Source organism: Phoenix dactylifera, chromosome 5, assembly GCF_051530095.1.
Source record: "Phoenix dactylifera cultivar Ajwa chromosome 5, Ajwa_hap1_PhDact_Kaust_v1.1, whole genome shotgun sequence".
NCBI lineage: Eukaryota > Viridiplantae > Streptophyta > Magnoliopsida > Arecales > Arecaceae > Phoenix > Phoenix dactylifera.
Window position 1 is genome coordinate 29371560 of NC_143194.1, and position 20134 is coordinate 29391693.

Consider the following 20134-nt stretch of genomic DNA (forward strand, 5'->3'; position numbering starts at 1 on the left):
GCTGACAACATTTATTTATGAGGTAGAAAAAAAGGGTCATAACTTCACGACGCGCAAGGTCAAATAGGGAGAGACCACCAATTAGGGAGAGACCAAGAGACTACTCATTCTTTGGCCTACTTTTTTTGATATATTTGCCTCGTTTTACTCGTCAGACTGCTCACGAGCATTACCTCGTAAGATAATACCCCTTTCAAAGTTGCTAATCTTGTTGACATTAATTGAAATATTGATCTTACCAGATAAAGTCAAATATAATCTTGATATTTGTGGCAATAACCAGCTCAAGAGAGTACCGATGCTAGTTAATCCAGTTAATCGCAATGCTCAGAGGTTGAACCTTCATCCAACCTTCAAGTCAAAATCTACAAACAACATCCTGCATCTCATACCAATAATTCAGATCATCATTGGCATCTCAAGGTCATCTACCATATGAATTATCAGAGAGGACTTCTAGCAACATCATAGTTGTTAAATGACTCCAGACTAAGTCCTCTCACTTCAATATCCATAGGCAAATTCGTCATTACTTTATGGATTACAAACTTTGGCATGTATCTCACAAATATTTGTCCATGATGATTGAGAGTGCCCAATATTTCATCAGCGCAACTAAATCTCCTGAAAGCTAAACAACATGCTCTGCTCCTGAATTTTCCTGGACATCTCACTGTCTACAGATCATGTCCTCAAATAGATCAGCACATTCATATCTTTCATATCCATATCACAAATATTTTCTAATTAATTTTCATGAAATTTAGCAATAATAGTATTTACATTCCACACTTGACAACATACCATGGTGAAAAGAACTAGGGAATCTTATGAATATTCAACCGCTAAACCTGTGTGAGATGTCCAACAAGATGAAGCTGACCAACAAATGGTCAGAAAATTAACGCACACAATAAGATTGGAGCCTCCAAAGAACCACAAGAAAGATTATGAATTTCCTTCAGCCTCTCTCCAATACAAAGCCTTGGTACGGTCGGTCATTTTAGATATGCCCAGCCCCGTGTGGACTGGATCAATTTTTTCAGTCTGCTCCAATCAGATGAGCAAAAGAAGCAACAAGGAATCCCCCTTTGCCTGATCTGAAGTTCAAGAAGGAAAACTAGGCACCGTCCTCCTTCACAGCTACTGTGTTCATCTGAACAAACGGTAACCCCTTCCCCTTCCTCGGCCTCCCCAACCCCTTCCTCTTCCATTGTTTCTCCCACCCCGAGACAAGCCTTCCAAAGCTCTGTTCACAAGCTGGCTTTGCATGACTCGAGCAGCTCGCCCCTTCTTGTTGGCTGTTGTTTTCGTGCTTGAACCATTAATAGATGCTGCGTTTCGCTTAACCCTGCAAAAGCAACACAAATTTGAGGTTCGAATAAAAACATAACAAGAGTCGCTCAACAGATGGAGAACTCTTATCTTACCCTGCTGCAGTTGATGAAGCTGGTGATGGTTTCTCTGGTTCCTTCCATGATAAACTGATTTTATTATCTCCAATAAATGAAGGGGCTTTTGCATGCAATGGCTGAAATTAACATAACTGGCATCAGTCGAATTGATACAAAGGCAGCACCTCTACGTGATGATGTAAATGAACATTTACAATACCTGCGTCATTGCCAAAATATTATTGCAGATCCGCAATCCACTGGTTGTTTTCCGCTGCTCCATCTTCTGCAGAAGTTTCATAATCGTATCAGATAAGCTGGCATGAAGGCTCAGCTAGATAATTCAATTGTCGACCATCAAGAAGACTCACGATCTTAGCCTTTTCCTCCTCTGTCTTAACTGCAGACATTGCCTTGTTATGTTCTGCCATCTGCTGAGTTAGCTTTTTCATAGCCGCCCTCGCAATTTCCTCGATTGAGCTCAACCTGCATCACATCATCACCACCATCAAGGCTGTCAACAAAGAAAATTTCACTACAATAATTTTATGAAAGCATTACACAAGTAAAAGATTGCGTTTGCTTGTACATCAGTCTAATAGATTGCATGACAGTCCTCATATAAACTGGCTGAACGGGGCAGTGGGGGTCTGCTCTGTAAATCAAAATTTTCTCCTTCAAGTAGAAGTATCTCATCAAGTTACTGAACCTAGATCTCAAGAAAATGTTGCTCTGGGAAAAGAATATTTTAAGTTTCCATGGAAAAGCTAGATAGGCCTCAATTTTATGCTTTTAATTAGCAATGGGACATTTTGGTTTCACAGGGATTGCAACGAGCACTTCTATAAATTAACAGCTAGTTTAACCTAACTTAATTTAAAGCAAGTCAAGAGGAAGTCGACCTTTTTTTTTTGCAAAGTGAAAAATACCATCATATATGAAAATCAAATGGGGGATACACAAAATAAGGATATATGCCTTTTTAGCAGGAGACCCTTTTCTAAAGATACACTACTAAGGCAACTCGTTTTGGAAAAAAGTTTTAAGGCAAGAAAAACAATCAAGCACAACAAAATCAATAACGCTGATACTGAACAGAAAATCAAATTTCTTAATTATTTGAGTTCAATTTTTTATTTTCCACCCCCAAACTTCCCCAATACCTTTTAAGCTTCTTTCCCTTGCTATTTTTGTCTGATTTAGTATATGATGTTAACTCATGTTTGTGGGTGTGTTCATGCTTCTTTGATAGGTCTGCTGTAAATGTTTCTAGCTTGGTTACCAACAGTCAACATGCATCACAGACGGTGTTTTTTACATCCTAGATTGATGCATAAAAGAGTTTTTCTTATTGCAAAGAGGTTTACGAATATTTGTAGGAAAATGCCAACGACTCCTAGCTTATTTGTCAAAGAAAAACAGAGTCCAGCGGATATATTCACTGTATCAATAAAAGAGCCGGATCTGGTGTTCATCAGGATTTGCCTTTTCTATTGATTCCTATGGGTTGTTAATACCCTTGATAGTACAGTAAGAGCATCTAAATGTGCAAATGTCATGTCATGTCACACATGCTTGTTTGCAAGAGCGAACAAGCACGTGCATGCATGCATGTCACACACACAAAGAGGAGGAGGAGGGGGGAGGGGGAGAGATTTGAGAATTATAATGTGCAATGAAAGAGAAATCTCATCTGTCTTCCTTTTCTGAATAATATTCAAATTTCCAAGTGGACAAATCATCAAAGACAATTGATCTTTTAGTCAACACGACAAGACATTGTTAAAATATTCACTATGTAACTTTTTATTTCTATATGGTAATTATAGACACCCCAAAAAACTTGGTCTAAAGAGGAAAAAGGAAAAGAAAAGCTTTCCCTACTAGAAGTAGTTTCCAGCTCCAACTACTAACTTCATTCCAACCATCATAGAAAAAGCAATAGGGAAATCATAAGAAAGATGAAGCTCAGGCATATCCTAGTGAAAATTATTAAAAAAAAATCATAGAACTAAAGTGATATTGATTAATCAAGCTCAAGGAAAAGTAACCTACATGTTCTACTATGATCTGCTGTGCCGGTACCAGGCATCAGACCGGTTGCCCAGTGGCACGGGACGGTACGAGCCTATGCTATGCCGTGCCAGGCCTATACCGACACAATAAAGGAGGCGGGGGAGAGGACGAATGGGAGAAAGAAAAAGAGAGAGAGAAAGGAGAGAGAGGGACAGAGGCCTGTTGGAGGCTGGCGCCCATGCAGGAGGCGGAAGCCGCGGCTAAGTCCCTTGTTTCGTTCAAAACAGAAGCCCAACCGCTAAAAAGTTTTGCGATTTTTAAGTAAAGTCGGCAAATTTCGTAATTTCGTCTGCCGATAAATCGTGAAATTTTTTAGCGGCCGAACCTCTGTTTCGTTCAAAACAGGAGACCCGGCCACGGTCTCCTGCCCGAGCGCCGGCCTCCGACAACTCTCCCTCTCCCTCCCTCCCTCCCCTGCTCGCTCTCTCTTTTTCTCTCTTTCCTTCTTCTCCCCCTTCGACAATGGGTTTCGTTTTCGTTGCCGGAACCACACGATTTGGGACGGTTCCGCCGACCCTGCTTTCTACTAAGTTGACCTTAGAACCCAACATCTCTCCAAAGAATCAAATATCTTCAAAGTGATTGTTTTGAATAAAAAAACGTCCTCAGGCTAAGTTGTAGGATGCAAATCACTCTCCATCTGTATAATTCCATTGACTCTACAACAATTTTATCCTAGTTTGTCCCCAATGCCACCCTATCTTCACTATCCACTTCCCACCGCAATTCTTTCGCACTCACCCCAACTCCCCCCCCCCCCCCCCCAACAAAAAAAAAAAGCAATAAAAGAGGACATTTGCGAGTTTAACAGTTTTTTATGCTGATGATGGACATAATTTTAGTAAAGGAATAACCAAGAGTAATTACATGCATAAAAAAGGAGAACAATAAGGAATGATGGAAGTGCTCATCTTTCCAATGTGCATATTCAGAAAATAGAAATGACAGCAAAGTTTATTGCGGGAAATTCGTACTTATATCAACGTAAATATGCATCATGAGCGGTAAGCATATTAATAGTCACCAGTAATATTAGCAGAAATCAACCAACAACACACCTACCCCCTCGCGCGCGAAACACCAACAAAAAAAAGAAAGAAAAAGAAAAACATGGGAGAAGCACTGCTGAATGCCTAAAAATAAAATTAAACTGCTTGAAGTGTGTACAAGCTTTTCCTGTTAGCACTAACGTCAAGACAGGATCGACTAAAAGTAAATATATAAGTCAAAGATATTGACAGCATAGGCTCAATGAGCAGTTGCGCAAATAGAATAAAAGTAAAAGATGTGATTACCTCTCGGTGAAATCTTTATAGTTATCTGAAAAATCCTCCCCAAGCCTGTCTGATGGCTGGCCAGTCACAATCTTGTAACCACAAAGACTATTTGTGGAGTTTGGAGTCTGTGTCACATACATCTCAATAAAAATACAAGGATCTACATGTGGGTATAACAATTAAAACAACAGTGAAGATAAATAACCTTGTGAGCTAAGTGGTGAAATGTGTACAACAAACACTCAGCATAACTAAGTGTAGATTCTTCCGTCTTTCTACGAGGCATGTATTTCTGTAGAAATTCAAAAATAAATATAAAATTAGAAATTATTATCATGAATAGAGCAATCACAGCAGATGTCTGACAAACTGAATAGTGACAGATGAATGGCATCAAATGATAGATATTGCTCACAAATGTAATGCTTCAGCAAACAACAAAATAAATGATAATAGTCAAGTCAAAAAAAAAACCTAATTTGTGAAGGACCCAAAAAAAATGGTTTGATTGAAAAGCATAAAATACCAGAAAAATAGGAAACTGTGCAATCAACAAAAACACAGTCCAAGAAATCCTTATAAAGGAAAGAGCACAAAATAGATAGCAGAAGAAAATTTAATTTGCTGGATCATGCGGTGCAAAACATGTACCTTCAGCAATTCGACAATAGATGGAAGAAGCTGCCGTGAATCCTGTGCTGCTGCATAAGGTGAACTTCCAGCAAGAGTCTTCAGCAAATCTAGTTTCCTCTCTTCAGGAAACTGACAAGAATGATAATGATGATGATGATGATGATGATATATTAGATGGAATAAAGACTACATTTGAAAAATGAGTAAAAAAAATTAAACAACAACTAGCACTACTCGTGGAAAATATAGGCCAAATTGATATCGACTTCTAATTAAACAAAAAATAACACATACAGATGTAAATACCTAGATATATATAAGTGTTTCTGTATGTTCATCATACCATACAAAAGCAGTCCACAGCCCCAAATTACATCTCATTACAGTAGCAGCATGACCATGAATGCATAACCAGAGCCAGCATTAAAGATGCAGATTTGCTCATTAACCTTTCACAGGATTTTATTAAAAAAATTGGAAGAACTTACAAGAATTGGTATAGGTGAGCTAACTTCCTATTACTGTTTTCTCATTCTACTTCTCAAAAGGATGATAATTTGCATCAGATGCTATGGAGAGAAGACCAAAAATGAGTTTTCAAGTAAACAGATCCCCCATATAACATGCAATTTGTGGGCAATTTTTTCATTCCCGAGATTTTGTAGGAGCTTATGCTACAATAATTAAGAAATCTTTTTGTATTACTGGAGATAAGGTTATCACAAATTGACTATTGAGTTGCAAGGCAAAGTTTCTCTTTCCATGAAGTATTTAGTTCTCAGGTTAGGTTTATCTTCCAGTCCCAGTTCTTGGTCCAATGAGAGTTTGAAGAAAGGTGCTGGGACTTGGGCCCTGTTTGGGGGAGCTTTTGAAGGACCAAAAAGTACTTTCTGACCCTCCAAAAGTACTTTTAGATAAAAAAATGGTGTTTGGTAAAATTTTCGGAAAGCTGTTTCAGCTTTTGCGGAAAGCTGAAAATAGCTTTTGGGGAGAAGCTCCAATTTGGAGCTTTCCGAAAATTCTGTTTTCAGCTTTGTCGGGAAGCTGTTTTTTGGACCATAATGCCCCCATTTAAATCACTTTTTCCCCCCAAAACCCTTATCCCGCCTCTTCCTTTCTCCCTTTCCCTCTCAATCTTCTTCTTCCTTTCTCTCTATTTGTTAGAGAGATAAATGGTCATTAGAATGATGAAAAATTAATTTACACTAATAATTATAATATTTTATATATTTATTATTGTATTATACTATAAATATAATATTATATTATATTATATCATAATACATTGATATGTTATGTTAAATAATTTAATATTATATTAAATTATTATTTTATAATACATAATGTTATAGTACTATATTATAATAATATTATATTACATTACATTAATATTATACTATATCATATATTTATGTATTAATACATATTATATTTTATTATGCTCTATTATATAATACTAGTAATGTTTTTTATGGTCATTTTGTCACACAAAAGTACTTTCTCAGTTTGTTTACCAAACACATGTTAAAGTGCCACAGCACTTTAGAAATGTAGTTACCAAACAGCAAACAGCATTTTATAAATGCTCTACTTCCAACAGCTCTACTTCCAAAAGCTCTACTACTAACAGCTCCCCCAAACAGGGCCTTGATGATCAAAAAGATCAAGAAAAGGACTTGATTTGTACAATACAAATGCTTATTTTAGCAGCATAACACAAGAGTTCTACATTAAGATCCCACTCACCCCATGGGAGAAAAAAACTACATTCTCAAACCTCTGACAATTATTAATTCGATTGGCTTTAGTTACAAGAATAATAATAATTTGCCAGATGCCAGATTCATCATTAGAATTCTATCCTTACTAATTGACTCAGATAAACTTATAAATAATAATCTGTGGGAGTTAAGTAGTATCTGAAAAGTGGAGTATGTATGACTTGAAGAGCATAACTAGAACATATCTGTGCAACATAACTCTCATTATCTGTGAACATAGAAGAGTCCATATATTACCTTATCAAAGACAGGTAATATATGTTTGTTGAAATAGTTGAGAAACTTGCTACTTGATGCACCTCTCTGGAAAAAAAGCAATCAAAGTTTAGACAGGTCAGGAACCATAGCAGCAGATTATTTTCTTAGCCATACTAACAAAAGATAGCCTGTCTCACATACCATGAAGAAAGGAAGAGCCATATACATGCATGAAATCAATCTATCGATGTGATCAATATCTGATACCTGCAATAATACATGCGGTACATCCTTGTAAGAGATAATGATTCAGGATTTGGGCTTAAGTAGAACCCACAAACTCCTTAAATATTTTGAAAATAAAGATTTAACTGATACCATTCACACTCTTCTCTAACAGAACTAGGAATTGCACAAATCAGGTGTTGCATAAACAACCTGAACCCAAGCAGTGCCAAAGTAAAAGTCAACAAAAACAAGCCTAATGCAAATGGCAAGAGGAAAAGACATCTTTTAAGTGAGCATCAAAGACAAAAAAGAGGTGCTGTACAGAAGAAACTAAAGTTTAACACACTTGCACATTCTGATGCCACAAAAGCTATATACTTGCAAACACAGGTTTGAAAATGATCATAATTCAGGACTAGTCCAGCAAGCATGATATTTCGGTTTTGGTAGGAGCCCATGAAACTGTCATGATAAACATTATATGGTAGGCACATATAAAACATTAGCATTTAAGTATTCTGAAAACAATTGCAGATTTCTTGCAATATCCCAACATGCGTCAACATGTACACAAAATATATTATAAAGTAAGATTCACAATCTAGGTATTGGACCCTGTACTAGTTCCATGTTGGTACAGTGTTGGTATGAATGGTATGGAGCCGGCTCAGCGTATCAACACCCGATACATCCTTCATACCAAGTATCAATTTGGTACTGGTGTAATACGGTATGTTCGATTTGGGCGGTACATACAGGTACTGCAAACCTTTTTATCAAGTCATGACAAAACCATATCTTAATGGTGCTATATTAGCCAAGGTTTACAGACTCAATACTAGACCCTTTACCAGTACCCAACTGGTACACCTGGTACCAAGTGCACATACCTTGATACCAACACTCGGTACAGCGGGGCATATCGTCTCGGAACCTATTGGTACAGTACATAATGCCGTGTACCATGTGGTACGGTCTGGTACAGCAAACCATGTATTAGCTCTTTTAGGTGAATATGCTACATCTGGTAGCCAAGAAATCTTTGATCACTTGGGGAAGAGAACTGAAACCATTCATGATTATTTTATTTCACCTATGAGGATGATTAATTAAATCAGCTACAACATAATTGGCAAAAATGATAATAGCTAAAGGAATGTTATGAAGAAGGCTGGGCTTCAACAGTCCTTGCAGTCTGCAGAATAAGCAGTTGTTCTTGAGCAAAACAAGCATTGGCAACCGAACAGCAATATAAATCCTGATGTCACTGAAACGACTACTATATTGCAGAATTACTAGAGATCAAAGAGGCAATTTGATCAAAGGATTTTCAAAGAAAGAGGAATGATTACATTCTTGGAGGCAGGAATTATCAGAACCAATAATGTCAGGATCAGCACTCAGTCATAAATCTAGGGGGCTAAGAGTGAAGTCGATCATGAATAGAATTGCATACTATAAGTTTTATTCAGATTTTAAAATTATAAAAACGTGAAAACAGGAAATGGGGGAAAGAAACGGTAAAATAGATGAATAAAGGAAGGAAAAGCAACCCATGCAAATAAAAGTACTCTATTTTACATAATCCAAAATCACCAGATCCTGTGCCACCTAATAGGGATCAGCTTTACAGGTCCTCATAAAGCTGTATATAGCACGTCAGTGAAAAAAAACATTATGTCTAGCCATTGAGGATGTTTATATACTACTACTCCAAGTAGTTTTTGACAGATGATTGCAAGAATGGGGAGAGAAGCCTCTTGCTTTTTAACTCCATGAACTTCAAAATTTCTGTCTTCACTTTTTTAGAAGTTGGAAATCATAATAGGTTACTAATATTATGAGACGAAGGCTTATTAAATAAAATGTATTCTAAAAGCCAACTAGAATCATATGAAATGGATACTCCATCTGGGTTAGCACATTCTGTTTGACTTCATTCACATTTTTTTTGACAGCTAAATGTTTTTAAGTAATGTGTAGTGAGAGCTAGTGCAGCCTTGGTCTGCAAAGTGACTCGGCATCTCTGCTCCACAGTCCCTAGTCAAAAACCAACTATAGCACATCTTGTTACCAACCTGAAGATCTGCAACCAATAGATTTGGTTTTGCAATCACATGCTTGTTGTTAAAGCTTATAAGGTTCCTCCATTTGCTTAAAAACACCTTCTCAACTACAAACGAATGAAATTTACCAAAAAAGGGGACTCAATCTCATCTCTTTTAACCAGTTCTCTTCCACAATTATGAACTTATTGCAAGTGATTCAATAAGTGCAGCCCCAATCAATCCCAACACTAATAAAACATTCTTCCACCTTTTTCAACAACTCTAGTTATGCAAAGAAACAGTCAGACCTTTATTCAAGAAAAAATTTTAGGACTTCTTTCAAGGCTGCTAGTCCACAACTTGTCTAGGCTGTGTATCGGATTCAAGAACATGCCAGAAGCAATGGAGACACATGTAAAGTTCTCTTGGATCTTGGCAGCGATCCAGGACGTGTGTCCCCATAGACATGCCTGTTGTGCATCATTAGAAGGTGGAGAATGCAAAATCTGCCATAAATTTTGTTATTCGCGATCAGAAACATCACGATTTGTTTGTTGCCACCGATCACACCCAAAATCATATTAGCAGATGCTCAAGCATAGTGTCGCTCAATGTTGTCTTGAATTTAAATGCATCAATCAGGTCAAGAATTACCTCTTCTTTAAGTGAGTAGAGTATCCTGCTCATTTTTTCAAACTTTGAAGAAGAATGGGTTTTCAGATTCCTTTTACAAGAGCCAACAGCAGTAGACAATCTTACCCTTGAAAATCACAGACTTCGAAATTGCCCCAAAGATCACTCAGCACTTCAAGCTCTTAATAGTTTTCTTAGCTGTAGTGTGACATAGTTAATCAAACTTGTTGTCATGTCTTTGCAGTTCCACATTGCAGTCCCTGGCCATTATTGTGTCAATGAAGATTCCTTTGCTGCTGGCTTTGGTGTAGATCCCATTGTAATTGAGGCCACAATGTTATATAGTTCCACAAGTGAGCACAATATCAATGCCTATATTCTTCACTTGGCTTACAGGAACAACTAAGAATACCAGGCACATGGCTGATCCTCTTCAAAATATATGCAATTGAAACATACTTGGGGAAGATATGGATTCATCCCACAGCCCCCATCAATATCATATACCTAAATGTACGACTAACAAGAGGCTTCCAATTTTCAAAACCATTTCACCTCTGACATTCCAAAAGATGCTATACCAATTCCATTCATCCACCTAAACAAATTTATCAATTAGGTATCTGATAAACCCTTTCCATTGAATAATCATTTCATATTAATCCTCATTAAAATCCTCAATGATTTTTTCCTATCTCCTAATCAAAGGCATCATATTTAACCTTCAAGGCCTTTCAAGTACATGATTTTTTCTCTTTAAGACAAAAAAGAAGCATATTCTTCTACAAACTACCATAAAATGCACAGTATAATTGACACTTCATTGAGCAATGTAAACAGAAACATCCAGATCTTTTTCCTTTTTATCATTGTCAGAGCACAAGTCTTAATGTAGCAAAGCAACTAGTGTGTAATCCAAGTACCATTAATGCATATGGTTGAATTCCAAGATTTGCTGTTGACTTCGATTCAGCCTTGAACTCAAACATAATTGAGCAATTTACAGTTATTCCAACATTGTACTAAGCAAAATTTTTAGTACAGTTTGGTACCCATACCTGTACCTAGCTGGTATATTGTCAATATAGTTCGGTTCTTGGCACTAACACCCTGTACAGGGGGCATACCAAGTATCGTTTCCCAACTAGTAAGAGTCAATACACCCAATATGGACCAATATGTCCAGTATTGATATCCTCGGTACTAAGAACTACCTATTTTCCTTAGCTGGAGAGGACTATGACTTGACAGAAAATTTAAGAGAACAGCAGCCCACTTCAGAAGAGTAACTCTACCAAGCCATCAGATTGTCCTTATAAAGTAAATAGGTTTTTACTGTAATATAAGTAATAATTAGTTAAGGGGCAAACAATGAGCTAATAGCAAATTTCAGGGATGAAAATGTATTCTTGTTCCTTTTTTTAAGACAAAGGAATTGAACATTTTTTGAGAAGCAAAAGAGGGAACACCCACTAGCTTTTCATTAAGAAAATTGAAAAAAAAAATATAAAAGGAATGCTATAAGAAACAAAAGAAAAAGAGGAGACCTGAGAGAAGAGAGAGAAAAAAGGAGAGTATAACAGACAGACAAAAAGAACATCTAGCCCACAAAAAAAGAAGAGAGGACAGCCAGACGATCCTTAGGACAGGCCATGCTTTTATACCTAATCACAGAATGGTCTTACGTAGAAGAATCAAAGGCAGAAATAAGTATTGTCATCCTTGCTGGAAACGTAGTACAAGGCGAAGGTCATTTGTGACAAATGTATTTATCCCAATAGACGACACATTATATAGCAAAACTTTTTCGAACACATCTCATGGCAGGATAATATGACTTGTGTTTCTGAGAAAAAGAAAGGTTTATGGTAGTTGGTGAGATTGATTGATCAGGATACCATATGTTGACAACTCCATTATCAACAACATCTCATCTTTTCCATTATTCAATCATCACAATTACTTACATTAAATTGTGCATCAAGGTCGGCCTGGCCTTCAATAATCTCAAGCAGTTCTTGAATATGCTCTGGAGGAGCACCATCCTCAAATATGCTAAAACTCCCCAGGAAATCCATAAATGATTTAAATTCAGCACCAGTTACATCTTGTAAACTCTGAGATACAACAACTTCTTTGTTAGAACACTTTTGGCCAATGATGAACTTGGCATGAAACACTATAATTATCCAAGAAGAATTCCAACATATAAGTCAAAATAGAATCACAACTCTAATGGAGGAAACTTACTTTCTTCACCAAATCAGTGACATGTCTTTCCATTTCCACTTGAGGCTTAAAAAGCTCAGCTTTGAAAGGAAGCACCTGATTTGAACATATTTAGAATTATGACTCAGACACTACAAATTATTTTCCCAAAGCAGACATGCAGGTTGACACACATTTACCTTGTCCCGAAGGAAACAAATAACTTTTTCACGGACTAATTCCATGCCTAGCTCAACATGCTTAAACAAAGCTGTCAATGAAGCTGCACAAAATAAAAAATTATCAATAAGATATGAGGAGAAAAGTGAATTTTTTTTAAAAAAAAATCCAGCTTGACGCAATTCAATTTTAAAATGCTCTAATATTTGTCTCAACTAGCAATAAGCAGTGCCATGTCAAGCGCAGGTGCAACTCCATAATGAAAGCGAAAATTTTTTCGAAAAGGCCCATTTTCAGGACTGAATGGGTACCATGCCAACCAGTGCTAGGTGCTGGAACTGGCCCAGCAAGGTACATATTGACCAGCATGGACCAACAGGGAAGCACTGGAAACCATGGTCTAAACCAAAAGGAAAATATTTGCATGGAATCACCGAAATTTCTACTCACACAACTGTGAGCATACAGTTATTGTTTAAATTGCAACAACAAGCTCAGACTCTGTTTTAGTTGCTACAACTAAAATCCTACTAAGACCTAAAAAACGTGGATATATGGGCATCAGTTGTCAGGAATTCCTGGCAATAGTGTTATTGTCCAGCCTCATTCCAGTTCATGCACCCACCTAACATTTCCACCATATGCTGAATCAAATATCTTTTATCGCTATCATAATTTCATCAATATCAAATCAGTTTAATAAATATTATATCCAAAATGTCATTTTTGGATCCCTATATCTTGCATCTCCTTGAAATCCAATAACCATATTGAAATTTTATTATTTTGATCATCTAATAACATTCTATTCAAATAATTGATAGGTCATTTTATGCCCTTCATCTTGCAAATCTCTGCTTGATCATTCTTGCACCTAATTAGGGCTAGCAGCGAGTCAAGCATAGGCCAGCCATTCTCAAGCCCAAGCCCCACCTAGAGTTTTACAAGTTGCCTAGGCCCAGCCTTGGCTTGACTTTTATTACAAAAATTGGGCCTATCCCCAACCTTGGCCCAATCTTGATAGGCCTAGGCCCAGCTCCGAGTTGGCCCAGAGACTGAAGTGACTCTAGGGCATGGAACAGAAAGCATAAGTTAACAACCTTGAAGGATGACAAAATGGCAATGCTCTAGCAATCACAACAATAGGGAGGATGAGAGGTGGAGTTTCCAGCGACAGTGGAATGAGATGAGAGCACATGAGGCAATAGCATCATAGGAAGAGAAAAATAGGGCTGCAAACAAGCTGAGCTGAGTAGGAGGCTCCTCAGGCTTGGCTTGCTAAAGGAAATGGTAATCAAGCTCAACTCTAGCATTGGGCTTGACACAATACTTTCAAGCTTCATTTATCTATCATTTTAATTTTTAACCAAGAATGAATGGACTTCTTATCAATCTGAGACAATCTTCCATTCAATTTTGCAAACTTCAGATGCTCAAGCTCAGGTTGTTTATGAATGAGCTATAAAATATGTTCAAGCTTAGCTCTTTTTCCAGCAGAATCAAGCTTGAACGAGCCACCACCATCGAACACGAGCTGTTCATGATTGTTCATTTGCAACCCAAAGAAAAAGTCCAACTGCAGCGAGGCAGCACAGGAGAGGTCAGATGGTGCCATCTGAGGCAAGGAGGGGCCAGGGGCTGAAGACAACATTGGACGAATAGAGGGCTCCAACAGCAGTGAGTTGGAAGAGGTGTAAGAGGGCTAGCGTGATGACATAGGCATCTAGAGGCAACAAAAATGATAGATGGTGGAGCTATAGTGGCGTGGGCTAGTAGGGGCTCTCATGAGAGCGATTGACAATTTTACAGCAGCAGCATATGTGGGCTGGAGCTCCAATGGCTATAGTGGATGGCCAACCTTCAACTGTCAATCCCACAGCAGAGATGGCTAAAGAGCTATGACAATGACAAGCAACCAGAGAGTGATGAGATAATAAGAAGAGACGGGAGTGGAAGAGAGGATAGCGAAAAGATGATATTTTTCTTTATTTAATGTGGATCATCCACTCAAGATAGAAAACCCAAAATGACTCTCCAATATGTATTATTTACTTATTAGATAATAATATAAATATGTTATATCGGATCAAACCATGGATGCCCTGTTTTGGCTGATGGAGTAGGTTATGGACCAGGCCTGGGCATAGCTAAGGCTTGTCCAAACTCAGCCTGAAATCAGTTTGGCTTGCAACATTGAGCCTGGCCTTATCCTGAAGCCTTTTCTGGCCTGGGCAGAGCCCAAGTTTGACCTCGATTGATGGGCCACATGCTGGACCGAGCCCATTAGCAGCCCTACACTTAATCCCTCTCTCATGCCTAATACTAGTTTAACCAACATAGCTATTTACCAGTGAAAATACAATAATCTCTCTTTGATATGGCGGGGAGTATCTACTTTGTCATGCTTCTCCTTGCCATCAAACTTAATTCTAAGATCTGTTATTTTGACCTTTTTCTAAAATATATTTCATCAATTTCTCATTAAACAACGAATATAGCACCAATCCACCAGTTTACCTTGGGGTTGAAAGCTGACATCAAATATGTAAGGAAGGTCATGATTTATTTCCTAATTTTATAAGCTCCTTTCATCTTTGCATGTCTTTTACTATTCTTATTATGAAATAATCATGTTATCAATTGGATCTTAATCAAATATGATACTCAATGATAACATTCTATAAAACCAAACCTACTTGTTAATTTAATGTTATGCTTGCAACAATGTGGCAAACCTACTTGTGAATTTAATACTATGTTTGCAACAATGTGGCTAGCTTTAACTTCTTTCCCCGCAAGAAAAATTGAAGGCCTATCTAAGATGTTTGAAAGAAATGTACAATAAAAGGCAAAGAATTTTATTAATGAGTGTGATCTAAAAATACAAATATTCTCATGGAAGTAGATCTACATATTATATGAGAAGATGCTTTCATAAGGACAGTATTATAATAGAAAAGCAGCATAGGTTAAGCTAGGCAAAGTAAATAAAGTTATGTAGAATCACTAGACCCAAATAGCCGAATAAAGCTAATCACTCATGGTTATCAGTTTGGTTGTTATTACGATAAGCAGATTACCTTTTGCATCCTGCCTTAAAAGGGACATGATGGCTTTATGCACTGCATCACGCTCCACGTTTTCCTCTAGGGCATAAAAAGAACCACATAACCACAAAATGACAATGGTTTAAAGCTACAGAAATGAGGGGAGGGGGAAGTACCAACTGTTAATAGTTGTCCAAGAACATCTACAATTTTAGAAACATGTTCTGGTGTATCTTTGCAAAGAAGAGGGAGCCCACGAATAGCTTGCACTCTAATCTGTAAATAGATGAATAACAACTAATTTTAATGAAACCAGGGAAAGCACACAGGGAAATGGGATGACAAAACCCTTAAAAAATATTTCAATTAGAAACACAGCTGTAAGACAATTCAATGATTAAAATAATTAGCCATGAGCTTCCAGTTACTCATGCTCTGCATACACTTAGTCAATAATAAAAGTAAATAGATGGTATGCCTATGCTAAGATATAAAGACGTGCTGTAGGCGATGTATGCCAAGTAGAAGAGAATGAAGTAAAATTCTTCGCACAGGTAACAAGGAGTTAACATTACCACTGATTGGTTCATACCAATTGTTAATTTGGACAAACAATTGTCAGAAAAAGTATCATGAGGAGGCCAAGAACTTATGAGTCCAAATAAAGATCACAGCAAGAATTTACAGTGCGTAAATACAAGAAGAGCTTATATTGTTAAGTTATATGAATGTCTTACCAGCTAATGGAAGACCTAAGTTGACATAATGTAAGTTGTGTGAGTAGATATAAAATATCTTCTAGTAATGTTAGAGATAGCTTGTAAAAAGAATAATTGGCAAATAGGATTCATAATGCTGACAAATATACAGGAATAGCCTTGATGGTTATGACCATAGTTACACTTTAGGGAAGTAGGAACTTGCATACTATGTCAATTTACTTCCGAGATTTTATTATTGTCTGCCAATTTGTAGCAGCATTTGAGTCCATATATACTTGTCCACATGCAAATGCACATCTGCGGGTACATATTAGTGACTTTGAAGATAAGAAATCCTTAGTTCAACCAAAAGCTGAGCATAAAACATTTCACGATTTTATCTTCCTCAATTCTTGCATATATGCATATACAATTATATATATTGCACAATTATAATGCTACTGCCAGAGTAACTTAGTGAGTTGCCCCTACTAGCAAATGACAAATATACCCCAGATATTGCATTGAATATTTTTTTGTGCATGGGAGTATATTTGTCGTTTGGTTGATGTTGCCAATGTACCTTTTTTTTCCTCTAATCATTGCAGCAATGAATGCTTTTTTATGTCGAGCCATTAAGAGTAGAGAACAAAAATCATATGGGACAGGCACCAAAGAAGGAAATATAGAGCAAACTTCCTATTTTGTCATATTTCCCCTGGTGCCCATCTTAAAGAAAAAACTCAATAATCAAGAATTTCTCCTACTAATGGAGTCGTCAGTCCCATGATTTAAAAAAAAAAAAAAAAAAAAATCACTCGCATCATCCTCTTTCTTTCTTGTTTTCAGAACATGCTTTTATCGGTAGACACTACATAATCAGATGATACACACCAAGCAAAATAGTCATCTAACAAACTAATACATACATCTAGATAAATCAATAAATAGTTACCATAATACTATATTCACCATTATACAATAAACGGCCAGGTGACGCACACTTAACAATTAGTTATCTAGCAACCCAATATACACATCCAAACAAATTGATATACAGTTTCCAAAATATTATATTCGCCAATACACACTACATGGCTAGGTGATACATACTCATCAACTTCCTCATAAATGCTATAAGCTTCTTTAATACACATCCAATAGTAATCAAACACACACCTATAAGTAAATTGATACACAGTTTTCAAAATATGCATTTTTCAGTACATACTACAAGACTAGATGATACATACCAAGCAAATTAGTCATCCAACAAACCAATACATATCTCTAGATAAATTGATAAATAATATCCAAAACATGATGTTCATTAGTACCTATACATAGTACATAATTTTCTAACTTTATCTGGCATAAAAAATTATATACATACCATTCCTTAGATTTCATGAACTCTTAAATGCAAAAATTCTAAAAAAGACAGAGATTTAGAGGAGAAGAAAAGAACTTGAAAAAGAGAAGGAAAATCTCATAGACAGAAAAGATGGCTTGATGAGGAAAAGAATGGATGGAGAGGCTTGATGAAGAAGAAAGTGAATGTCGTGCACAATTTCTTTTCTTTCTTCAGTTTCTTTTTTTTTTTTTGACTGGCAGCTTTATTAGTAGAAGTCCTTGATTTTTGAGTTTCTTCCTTAAGATCAACATGCGGCAAAATAAGATGCCCGCCCCATATTTTCTTCTCTGGTGGCCACCTCATGTTATTTTTGTTCAAGAATAGATAACAATAAGCTTGAAGGCTTTTGATCCCCTGTGCATCAGAGTTCATGAAACGAAAATATAGCTCTAAAGAGAATGCAAAATAAAGGCTCCCACGCACTAGACATTACTATATACAGTGCACCTTTTAGGCGATACCTGTAAAAGAAGGCCAGCTCTGATTTCAGTGACGAACAGTTCTTTTTAAAATAGGAAATCGAGACCGCAAACTAAATCTAATGCAATTTCTACTCCTTTTTTTCCTATTTTGCAATCTCAAAAGCCACATTAGGAACATGAAGCAAGACTGCATTTCTCAGAAAGCATGTATCAACCTCTGGAAAAAGTTTCCACATCATTACAGATTGAATTCTTTAGCACACCTAGTTTTTCTTTCAGTCTACAAGAATATTTAAAACTTTGAAACCTTTCAATAAAGCTGTATATTGAAAAAAAAAATGAATTGTAGAAATACGCATAACCCTAGAAATCAAGAAGCCAAAGAATCAGAACCAACCGCAAGCTCTTCCTCCTCGACCAAATCGAACTGGGCGGTCATGGCCTTGAGCGCAAGGTTTGGGAAGAACTTGAAGAACCTCGGAATGAGCTGCGCTGCCAGCTGCTTCGCCTTCATGCTCTTCCCTTGTACCGCCATTATGATGCCCTCGTAGTCGCTCGCGTGCTATCACCCAAAACCCCAATCCCCCAATCAAAACCCTAGAGTCAGAAGAAATCAAAGAAGCGGAGCAAGAAAAGAGGATTAGCCGCAAGAATCGAAGGAGAGAGGAAGACGAAGGCACCTGGGACTTGTCGTTGGCCTCGTTCAGCCGCTCCCCGAGCTCGTACAGCTTCTCAACCTCGGCGGCGTCGTCGACGACGGCATCGGATTCGTATGCCATGGCGGCCAGCAAGAACAGTACGCAAGAGAAGAGGGAGTGAAGGGTATTCCACTGGCTTGGAGAACGGAACGATGAAGGATGAGAGGGGGATAAAAAGAGAGAGAACGGGGATAGGGGTGAAGAGTTTGGGAACGAGAGGAACAGGGGTGGCCGGAACAACGGGCCCTTTTTCTTTTGGCACTTTGGGTGGTATTTTAATTTTTAAGAGGGGTTTCAGGGACGGGGGAGAGGCGGTGCTGCGATCCGCGCAATGAGATTCGGGTGAAGAGGGTCGCATATCACTAGGCTCGGATATTTAAGGCGGTGGGGTGGTGTCCGGACCGCTCTCGTGGATACCGCTAGGGCAGAGCACTTCAGTGGAGTCCTTTTTTTTTTTTCTTTTTTTTTTCTTCTTCCTAAGAGTGGAGTCCTCATTATTAGTATCAATTCTAATTCATATCTCAAATCTTATCCAGTTATAATATATTGAATAGATTAGATCAGATTAACTTTAAAAATTAATTTTTTATACAAATCGCATAAATAAAAAATTCTAATATTATATAAAATAAAAACTAAAAATATAAAGCATGACAAACCAAATTTATAACAATAAAAATATAACAAATAAAAATATTATTTTTTAAAAAATCATTTTTTTTAAACTAAAAAATAATTAATTAAATAATTAAGCATTAGGATAAAATTTGCCCCATTAAAATCTATTCAAGTCAAGTAAATTGCTACTCTTATATCGTAGTTTCTATGAAAAAAATAAATGAGATAGACAATTAAGATGAGTGAAAGATCTCAACTCTCCAAAAAGAAATTTTGGGCTACTCTCTATTGTTGATGTAGCAAGCAACAAATACTAAAATAGCATGCGAAGAATGGTCCAATCAAAGCAGTCACTCGCCGCTCCTCTGGTGCATCACACCAATCTTGACTGCTAGACATACTGAAATTTGCAAGAGGAATTGGACATATCATTGCATTATCAGTAATTTACTTTATAGGGCCATTGTTTAGATGTTAAAAGACTTGGGTTGACAAGTGCAATAGCAGGAATATGTATCTCTCCCTATTTTTTTCTTCCTAAAACCTAAATTGCTATAACCAAACACAAACTAAAAGAA

At 37.1% G+C, this 20134-nt stretch overlaps 1 protein-coding gene across 4 annotated transcripts; it reads right to left on the minus strand.

Moving 5' to 3' along the window:
- Positions 1–730: 730 nt before the first annotated feature.
- On the minus strand, positions 731–19411 carry LOC103703376 (apoptosis inhibitor 5-like protein API5). 4 transcript variants are annotated; one of them, XM_008786214.6, is made up of 16 exons: positions 18921–19411; positions 18638–18802; positions 15880–15979; positions 15737–15802; positions 12677–12759; positions 12519–12593; positions 12236–12385; positions 7561–7626; positions 7399–7464; positions 5399–5509; positions 4953–5039; positions 4766–4872; positions 1766–1880; positions 1615–1680; positions 1431–1531; positions 731–1351 (listed from the first exon to the last, which is right to left on the minus strand). In XM_008786214.6, exons 1-16 carry the CDS (start codon positions 19017–19019, stop codon positions 1153–1155), a joined length of 1656 nt encoding a protein of 551 aa, XP_008784436.1. In that variant the 5' UTR covers positions 19020–19411; the 3' UTR covers positions 731–1152. The 4 variants fall into 4 exon arrangements, with proteins under 4 accessions (XP_008784436.1, XP_088578333.1, XP_088578332.1 ...); XM_088722207.2 differs by lacking the exon at positions 12236–12385; XM_088722206.2 differs by lacking the exon at positions 7399–7464.
- Between the last annotated feature and the right edge of the window lie 723 nt (positions 19412–20134).

Bases quoted from the DNA above. Each gene is read 5' to 3' on its own strand.
- LOC103703376 (XM_008786214.6), bottom strand. From the start codon at position 19,019: ATGGCATACGAATCCGATGCCGTCGTCGACGACGCCGCCGAGGTTGAG. The intron at 12,594-12,676 runs GTAAATGTGTGT...TGTTCAAATCAG, and splicing joins TTTGTTTCCTTCGGGACAAG to GTGCTTCCTTTCAAAGCTGA. The intron at 1,532-1,614 runs GTATTGTAAATG...TGTTAATTTCAG, and splicing joins ATATTTTGGCAATGACGCAG to CCATTGCATGCAAAAGCCCC.